Source organism: Tupaia chinensis, unplaced genomic scaffold (genome assembly GCF_000334495.1).
Source record: "Tupaia chinensis unplaced genomic scaffold, TupChi_1.0 Scaffold149964_2, whole genome shotgun sequence".
Taxonomy (NCBI): Eukaryota; Metazoa; Chordata; class Mammalia; order Scandentia; family Tupaiidae; genus Tupaia; species Tupaia belangeri.
This window is the reverse complement of record NW_006209806.1, coordinates 969,572-979,457: the sequence shown is the minus strand read 5'-3', so window position 1 is coordinate 979,457 and position 9,886 is coordinate 969,572. Positions and strand designations below refer to the sequence as shown.

General features: G+C 59.2%; 1 protein-coding gene across 1 annotated transcript in view; it reads right to left on the bottom strand.

Annotated features, from left to right (window-relative positions):
- Positions 1 to 970: 970 nt before the first annotated feature.
- GNA15 (G protein subunit alpha 15) overlaps positions 971 to 9,886 on the bottom strand; it is a 21,965-nt gene continuing 13,049 nt past the window's right edge. Inside the window, exons 5-8 of the mRNA XM_027769593.1 lie at positions 9,481 to 9,609; positions 5,436 to 5,565; positions 5,024 to 5,177; positions 971 to 2,136 (exon numbers count right to left, since the gene is read on the bottom strand). Of these exons, the coding sequence (XP_027625394.1) occupies positions 1,910 to 2,136; positions 5,024 to 5,177; positions 5,436 to 5,565; positions 9,481 to 9,609 (640 nt within the window). The 3' untranslated portion in view covers positions 971 to 1,909. The remainder of the gene's footprint in view (positions 2,137 to 5,023; positions 5,178 to 5,435; positions 5,566 to 9,480; positions 9,610 to 9,886) is intronic.

Genomic DNA, 9,886 nt, shown 5'->3' with positions numbered 1-9,886 from the left:
GAACACCTTTAATGCTTTCTTACATAGCATTAGTTATTTAATATGACTGTGATTTAATGAGTTTAAATGCCTTTAAATAATATTTAAATGCCTTTTCAAACAAATAAATCAGATTATATATCCGAATAAATGTCATTGCCTTCAAAATAGTAACTAAGGGGCCAGCAGGTAGGCATGGTGGTTAAAGGCGCTGAGCTCCCACAAGCCCAACCGTGGTTCAAGTCCTGGATCTGGTGACTTTCTTTCTCACTTTCCTTCTGTCTCTCTTTCTCTGTTTCTTTCTGGCCAAATTGGAAAATAATAATAGTAAATAAAGTTAAAATAATTCTTCAAAAAAAAGTTTTAAATACATTTATTTATTTATTTGGAGAGGTTTTTGCTATAGGGTACGTGCACTCACCAGAGAGACAGAGAGACAGACAGAAAGTGAGAAATCACCCCCAGGGGAGATGGCCACGCCGCAATCCCTTCTCCTCCATTCTCCTCTCGGGATCTTGGGCACGCACGCACACGCGCCCGGTGTGAGTTTAAGCCACCAGGTTCGGGCCGCGAACTGACTACGTGGGAGTCCAGCGACACAGCCATTATGCCAACTGCTGATCCCTCTTCTTAATTTCTAAATTTGCTGTAGGTCGCGCTCACCAGAGACACAGAGACAGACTCGTGGAGAACATGGGGTCCCTCGGACGGCCAGCACAGCTTTTCCGTGAGGGTAAGGGGGTGACGTCTCACTTTCCCTCCCTCTGTCTCTCTCTGGACAGCGCAGGTACCCTACGGCAAAATAAAAAATAAAATAAAATAAAATGAAAGGATCAGCAAACGTGTTGGACGGAGTCAGAACCTGGGCCTGCAGCTCGCAGGCCCGCCGCCTTCAAATGACTGCTTTTCTCAGCGCCGGAGGGGATCGGCCGGGGGCTGCACACGGTCGTGGGGAACATATGATGGAAAACCAGGCATGGCCGTCAAAGGCTTTTGCACCAAAATAAACAAGACCTTTAATTCCATTTTTCTGCTGAAGTCCCCTCCCACGGGGAGCTGCCCTGCGGCTGGGGGGAGGCTCCAGCTCCATCTGCATCCTCGTCCAATTCGGGGCGAGCCTGGACCAGCCCGGGAGGAGGCCGGCGCCCCCTGCTGGCTCGCGGGGTCCTGCACAGCTCGGCGCCGGGACAAGTGCTTGGGGAAGACCCTTCTCCCTCCTGCCGCGTGTGGCCATTCTCACCGCAGCGGGGATCAGCAAGACCCAGGCAACATGGCCCCTGAGAAATCACAGGGCCCCAGGATGTCGTTTCATCGATGTCCCCCGCGGGAGGAGAAAGAATAAATTACCCAGAACGCTGTGGGGGTGCAGCGTGGTCTGGGAGGGGCCGGGAGGTCTGTGGGCCCCCGCTTCCGCCCTCCGCAGACCGGGGCAGCCCCCTGGGAGCCTGCTGGCTCCTCCGTGGCTGGGCCAGGTCCCCCGAGGGGGACTTCCTCCGTCTGCCCACGAGGGGGCGCCAAAGTCTCCCATTCAGGGGCTGACCCCCAGGGTCCAGGACCAAGCCCTCTCCTCCATGGGGCTGATCCCCCTGGACCCAGAACCCCACGCCCAAGTCCACTCCTGACGGCGACTCGTCCCATCGGGGCTGATCCCCCAGGGTCCAGGACCCCACGCCCAAGTCCACTGCTGGCGGCCACTCCTCCCATCGGGGCAGGTCCCTGAGGATCCGGGACCCCAGTCCACGAGGTGATGTGCCCGGAGGTGGGACTCCCCAGCGACCCCCACCCATTCCCTGAGTCAAGGACGGTGAGCGTGGGGGGCTTTCTGGGTGAGAAAGAGAGACGAGAAGGGGCTGCACCTGCCGGGCCCCAGTTCACCGGCACGCGGCCGCCCCGCCGCCCGCCCGCAGGTGCGGCCCAGGGGAGGCCTGGGTCACAGGAGGTTGATCTCGTCCAGGTAGCGGGCGAGCACCGAGTCCCGCACGTCCTTGAAGACCTTGCGGATGTTCTGCGTGTCCGTGGCGCAGGTGTAGTGGCTGAAGAGGCGGCGAGAGCGCGGGCCCTTCCTGCCGCCCTCGGGGCCGTCCACGCAGCCGGAGTACATCCCCGTGTACATGTCCAGGATGAACCTCTTGGCTGCCTCCGCGTCCTGCTTGGGGCCTGGGGAAAGGGCGGGGTCAGGGTACCCTGCGGGGCGCCCCAGGGACCTGCGTCCTGATGGACAGAACCTCTCCCATCTCCGTCCTCATGGCTGGTCACATGACTCAGGCCCAGCCAATAGGAGCAGCAAGGCTTGGTTCACGTGTCACATGACCTGAAACGGACCAATGAGACTGGGCTCTGGGACTTGGGGCAGAGCTAGGTTAAAGAGAGCCCCTTGGGGCCAGCAGGTGGTGGTGGTTGAGGTGCTGGACTCCCACATAGTCGACCACAGTTTGAGTCCCAGACCTGGCGGCTGACACTCAGTGCCGGGCGCGTGTGCACGCGTGCCCCAAATCCTCAGAGGTTAATGGAGGAGGGCTTGCGCATGACCATCCCCCCCGGGGGGTGATTTCTCGCTCTCTTTCTGTCTCTCTGTGTCTCTCCAACAAGTGCATGCACCCTATAGCAAACATCTCTCAAAAGAAAGAGAGAAAGAAAAACAGGCACCGGCAGATGGCGTAATGGCCGTGTCACTGGACTCCCATGTGGCTGACTGCCGATCAGCTCCTGGGCCGGAGGGCTGAAACTCACACAGGGTGCATGGGCCCGCGTGGCCAAAACCCCACGAGAAGAGGAAAGGGATTGAGGAGTGGCCATCCCCCCTGGGGGGGTGATTCCTCGCTTTCTGTCTCTCTGTCTCTCTGGCAAGTGCATGCACCCTATAGCAAAAATCTTTAAAAAAAAAAAAGAAAGAAAGAAAGAAAAAAGAAACCCTCTCTCGCTTGGGCTTGGAGTTGGGTCAGGACGGAATCCTGCAATGGCAGAGACAGACCCCCTGTGAAGCCCTTGCGGATGTTCTGCGTGTCCGTGGCGCAGGTGTAGTGGCTGAAGAGGCGGCGAGAGCGCGGGCCCTTCCTGCCGCCCTCGGGGCCGTCCACGCAGCCGGAGTACATCCCCGTGTACATGTCCAGGATGAACCTCTTGGCTGCCTCCGCGTCCTGCTTGGGGCCTGGGGAAAGGGCGGGGTCAGGGTACCCTGCGGGGCGCCCCAGGGACCTGCGTCCTGATGGACAGAACCTCTCCCATCTTCGTCCTCATGGCTGGTCACATGACTCAGGCCCAGCCAATAGGAGCAGCAAGGCTTGGTTCACGTGTCACATGACCTGAAACGGACCAATGAGACTGGGCTCTGGGACTTGGGGCAGAGCTAGGTTAAAGAGAGCCCCTTGGGGCCAGCAGGTGGTGGTGGTTGAGGTGCTGGACTCCCACATAGTCGACCACAGTTTGAGTCCCAGACCTGGCGGCTGACACTCAGTGCCGGGCGCGTGTGCACGCGTGCCCCAAATCCTCAGAGGTTAATGGAGGAGGGCTTGCGCATGACCATCCCCCCCGGGGGGTGATTTCTCGCTCTCTTTCTGTCTCTCTGTGTCTCTCCAACAAGTGCATGCACCCTATAGCAAACATCTCTCAAAAGAAAGAGAGAAAGAAAAACAGGCACCGGCAGATGGCGTAATGGCCGTGTCACTGGACTCCCATGTGGCTGACTGCCGATCAGCTCCTGGGCCGGAGGGCTGAAACTCACACAGGGTGCATGGGCCCGCGTGGCCAAAACCCCACGAGAAGAGGAAAGGGATTGAGGAGTGGCCATCCCCCCTGGGGGGGTGATTCCTCGCTTTCTGTCTCTCTGTCTCTCTGGCAAGTGCATGCACCCTATAGCAAAAATCTTTAAAAAAAAAAAAGAAAGAAAGAAAGAAAAAAGAAACCCTCTCTCGCTTGGGCTTGGAGTTGGGTCAGGACGGAATCCTGCAATGGCAGAGACAGACCCCCTGGGGCTATACAGATGAGAAGCGGAAGCTAAAGATGCGGACGAGCGTCCCCAGAGTCAACCCGGGCAGCCACCCTGGGGAGGCATGCCAGGGAGCTCGAGACAGGCGTGAGGGCAGGACTTAGGGCGTCCAGCCCCGAGACCTGTCACTCACTATGGGAAATGGAATTAAAGTGTGCGCTGACTCGGGTGGAGCAGCTGACGCCCGGGCCTAGACCCCCATCGTACACACTGCGTGCAGTTCCCGAAGGCCCCCAGTAGACCGTAGCTTTGGAATCGCACGCTTCAGTGTGAGAGTCCTACAGAAAGGGAGACTGAGACTAGGAGAGCTAGTCAGCGTTTCTCTTTTCTTTCTTTCTTATTTCTTTAATTTAATAATAAAATTATTATTATTATTTGTTCTCTCTCTTTTTTTGAGATAGGTTTTTGCTATAGGCCGTGTGCGCTCGCCAGAAAGACAGAGAGAGACAGAGACAGAAAGGGAGAAATCACCCCCAGGGGGGATGGATGGCCATGCCACAATCCCTTCTCCTCCATTCTCCTCTGGGGATCTTGGGCACGCACGCACACGCACCCGGTGTGAGTTTAAGCCACCGGGTCCAGGACACGAACCGCGGTCGACTACATGGGAGTGCAGTGACGTAGTCATTATGCCAACTGCTGGTTCCTATTTATTATTATTATTTTAATTTGACCAGAGAGAAACAGCAAGAGAAAGCAAGCTGCTCGGTCCAGGACTCGAACCACGGTCGGCCATGTTGAAGTTCAGTGCCCTTAACCACTATGCCACCTGCCGGCCCCTGGTTTTGTTTTTAATTTCTAGACGGCACACGTACTTGCCAGAGTGAGAGAGAAACCCGAGCGGGGCGTGGCCACACCGCAGTCTTCGTCTCCCGTCCGCTGGGGTCTGGGGCACATACACACGGCCAGGGTGTTTTCCCAACCACCGAGGCCAGGATTCAAATCGCGGTCCGCCAAGTGGGATCTGGCTCCCCTAACCACCAGGCCACGGGGTCAGCCCAAGAAAGCTGCTTCTGGGAGGTTACCGGCATAGGATGCTCTAGAAGCAGAGCCACTCACCCTGGAAGCTGGGGAAGTAGGTGGCCAGGTGGGAGGTGGAGACCTTCTCCTCCAGGATGTCGGTCTTGTTGAGGAAGAGGATGACGGAGGTGCCCCTGAACCAGGGCAGTTCCAGGATGGTGCCAAACAGGGCCAGGCTCTCCTTCATGCGGTTCTGTGACAGGGCACACGCAGGTCACTGCTCCGAGGCCGCTCAGCCGCAGCACGCCCGCCCCCGCCAGCAGACAGGGACCCGAGAGGGCGTGCCATCCCTGCCGCCCAGCTCTGTGTGCTGACGTGGGAGCTGGCGACTGCCACTAGGCCGTGTGCTGGTCCCGGGGTGTGGGTTCTGAGGGCAGGGTGGAAGGCACGCAGGCGGGCGCGGGGCCGGCCGTCCCGTGCACAGAGCCCACGGCAGGCGGGCCGGCCTCACCTCCTGGCCGTCCTCCTCCAGGCACTGGTCGTACTCGCTGAGCGAGGCCAGGTAGATGAGCACTATCACGTTCTCGAAGCAGTGGATCCACTTCTTGCGCTCGGACTTCTGGCCCCCGACGTCCACGATCCTGCAGGGGACAGACGCGCCCTCGAGCTCAGGCCTCTCAGGACCCCGCTTGGCGCCACCGGGTCCCAGCCTCTCCTGGGATATGCCAAGATGGATGACAGGCAGCAGGGACACAGACGTGGGCCCGGACGGCGACACGGGGTGACACGCCATCCTCTGTGAGGCCGGCCCAGGCGAAGGTGCCAGTTCTTGCGCGGAGCCCACCCTGAGCACGCGTGGCCTGACCCGGCTGCTGAGGCTGGGGCTCGCACAGCCAGGACCCCGGCGGGGCTATCTCTGTCTCTGTCTCTCTCCCATCCAGGGAAGAAATAAACAAACTTTAAAGAAGGAGAACACAGGGGCCGCCAAGTGTCATGGTGGTTAAGGCACCGGACTCCCACATGGCTGACCACAGTTAGAGTCCCGGACCTGGTGGCTGGCTTTCTCACTTTCCCTTTCTAGACTTTGTGGCTGGCTCTCTCACTTTCCCTTTCTAGAAGGGATTATGGCGTGGCCATCCCCCCAGGGGGTGATTTCTTGCTTCCTGTCTGTCTCTCCCTGGTGAGTGCATGCACCCTATCTATAGCCAAAAATCTCTCCAAATCGTAATAATAATAATAAATAAAATAAGTAAATAATTCTTAAACAAATAAAGAGAGAGAATGCGAGTCCAGCAGGTGGCGTGGAGGTGAAGGCATTGGATCGCACATGCCTGCATCCGTGGTTCGAAGTCCTGGACACGTGTGCGTGTGTACCTAAAGTCCTGAGCGGAGGACAGAGGGGAGGAGACTGCAGTGTGGCCACCCTCCGTGGGGGTGGCTTCTCACTCTCCCTCTCTCTCCTCTGTCTCTCCTTGGTGAGTGCACACACCCTGCAGCAAAACTAAAAATAAAGAGATTGCAGCTGTTCCTCAACCTGCAGTGGGCGCTATGCTACACGCCTATCGTAAACGCGAAGTAGGGGGAGCCATGCCCTGCAGACCACCCTCCGCAAGGCCTGCTGAGGGACAGCGCACCTTCCCTCCCCTGCCCACGGCTGTAAGGACACCCCGTGCCCTGCAATGCCTGCCTCGCTTTCCCACCACCGGAAAGTCACAAGGCCAGTGTCCTAGTCCCTTGTAGATATTAATCTCACACCCACTTCACAGGGAGGAGCCCGAGGTTCTGGGAGGAGAAGGGACTCTCCCAGCCTCTATCGGGCCCACCTGCCGAGTACAGGACAGGGGTAGTGGGTCAGAGCTACCCCGGTCCACCCGGGTGCTGGTCTTGTCCTGGGACACGCGGCCTGGCTCCGAACTTGGCTGTGCTGTCACAGGATGGGCCTGTGCTCCGGCTGGCCCTGCCGAGGGGAGCGAGGGCTGTCCCCTCCTGCCGCCTGGGGAGGGCGCAGGCTCCACCCCCCACAACAGACCCAGCTCTCCCCTTCCTGCCCTCTCTTCTAAGAAAAGTGTCTCTGATAACAATCTGTCACTCCCCCACGTGACCCTATTCAGGAAATGCTAGAGCTGAAGCCTTGGACGGGCCTGGCCGGAGCCTCGCAGCCACAAAGCCTGGCCGCGGTGCAGGAGGGGACACTGAGGCTGGTGACCCAGCGCCGGGCTGCGGCTGGTGTCTGCATCTCCCGGTCCCGGGCTCCAGTCCCTCGCTGTCCTCAGAGCCCGTATATGGACAGGGGAGCTCGGGAGACAAGGGGACGGGGGGCGGCTGGCTTGGCATTTGGGGGTGTGGGCGTCGCCTCCCAGCTCAGGGTCTCCCGTCTCCTCTGAGCCCGCACTCCATTCCTCAGCCTCTCTCCTTGGCCCTAGAGCATTCCACGGCTTCCCTCCCTGAGAATCACCTCCTCCGCCCAGCCTGCCCTGCTGCTTCTCCAACAGCTAACTCCACCCACCCACCCATCCATCCACCATCCACCATCCACCATCCATCCACTCACCATCCCTCTGCCCTCCACCCACCTACCATCCACTGATCTATCCATCCACCACCCCCCCATCCACCATCCATCCACTCACCATCCCTCTGCCCTCCACCCACCTACCATCCACTGATCTATCCATCCACCACCCCCCCATCCACCATCCATCCACTCACCATCCCTCTGCCCTCCACCCACCTACCATCCACTGATCTATCCATCCACCACCCCCCCATCCACCATCCATCCACTCACCATCCCTCTGCCCTCCACCCACCTACCATCCACTGATCTATCCATCCACCATCCACCCACCCACCCATCCACCATCCATCCACCATCCACTACCCACATACCATCCACCCACCTAGCCACCATCCACCATCCACCATCTACCATCCATCCACTCACCGTCATCCGCCATCCACCCACCTACCATCCACTCATCTATCCACCCACCATCCATCCACCTATCCATCCATCCATCCACCTATCCATCCATCCATCCACCTATCCATCCATCCATCCACCTATCCATCCATCCATCCACCTATCCATCCATCCATCCACCTATCCATCCATCCATCCACCTATCCATCCATCCATCCACCTATCCATCCATCCATCCACCTATCCATCCATCCATCCACCTATCCATCCATCCATCCACCTATCCATCCATCCATCCACCATCCATCCACCGTCCACTACCCACATACCATCCACCCACCCACTCGTCCATCCACCCACCTACCATCCATCTATCCACTCATCCACCACCCACCTACCATCCACTCATCTATCCACCCACCATCCATCCACCTATCCACCGCCCACCTACCACTCACCCATCCACCCATCCACCCACCTATCCATCCATCCACCCATCCACCCACCATCCATCCATTCATCCATTCACCATCCATCATCCACCTATCCATCCATCCATCCACCCATCCATCCATCCATCCATCCACCAATTTTTTTTTCCTCCATCTATCCACCCCCCCATCTATCCACCCATCCACCCACTCACCATCCACCTACGCACCATCCACCTACCCACTCTCCCACCCATCCATCCACTCACCACCCACCCACCCACTCTATGCACCCACCTGCCCACTGGTACATCCATCCTCCGCCCTCTCCACCCCCAGCCACGGCTACCCCTGCCCCTCCAAGCCTGAGCTGACCACTGTAGCCTCAGCCCTTGCTCTGTGGGGCTCTCCTGGTGGAAAAGACCACCTCATCGGGACAGCCTCAGAGGACAGGGACTGCATCTGGAGGGTCCAGGGGAGCAGGGCCCCGACTCTGGGCACCGCCCTCCATAACGCCTGCCATCACCCCACAGGGAGGGGTCAGGCTACCCGGGACCTTCTCCCTGCCATGCCTGATCTTCACACTGGTCACCCCGCTCACTCGCACCTGTCCTCCAGCTCAGGCCTGTGTGCCCAGCCCACCAGCTCCACCCCGCATCATGATGGCGAGGCTTGGGGGTCCTCTTTACCTTCCTGCTCACATGCCCAGCTCACCCAGACCTGCCCACCCCATGTCAGAAGCGTTCTCGTCCCGACCCCTCACTTCTGTGTCCCCGGCCACAGACCTGGCCCTTACCAGCCCCTCCTGCCCAGACCAGGGCTCCTGTCTCTTCCAGAATCTCCTGACCTCCACCTCATCCCCTCTGGCCACCCCCTAGTATTGGTCATTATGGGGGTCACTCTCTGGGCTCCTCCCTCCCAGCAGCCCCTCAAAGGTTGGGATTAGTGAACTTCTATTCATCCTTCAATGCCCCAGTACCAATGTCCCCTCCTCCAGCAAGCACTCCCTTTCTGGAGCTCTGGTGCCGCATCCTGGGTTGTCCAGGTCTCAGCCCTGAGTAGGCAGAGAGGGGATCGGCTGGGGGGGTCTATGTCCAGCTTTGCCTCTGCAGGCCCTGCGGCCCCTTCCATGCGCTCCTACTCACGCCTGGGCCCCAGCTCGTTTGCCCAGGCGGTTCCGGGGCAGCCAGGCCGGCACTCACCGCAGGTTGGTCTTCTGCACGGAGAAGCAGTACTCGTTGATGCCGGTGGTGGGCATGCGGCTGCGGAGCACGTCCTGCGCCGTGGGGATGTAGCCCTCCGCCGTGATGCGCTCCAGGTGCGACAGGAAGCTGGGGACAAGGAGCCCTGAGCGAGCCGCAGCCACTCCACCCAGGCCCCGCCGGGAGGGGGAGAGCCCTCTGGGAGGGGCCAGCACTGGGGGCGGTGCGAGTGGCCGGGAGCTGCCCCGCCCCCCAGGGCAGAGCACCCACCATGAGAAGCACCCACACGCTGCGAGCACTGCGTGACCTCCAGAGCAACCTCAGTGGGGAGCCACATTACTGCCCAAGAACAGTGGCAGCCTGCAAAATCTCCCAGCCATCCAACCACCCCGGACCAGCGCTGCCA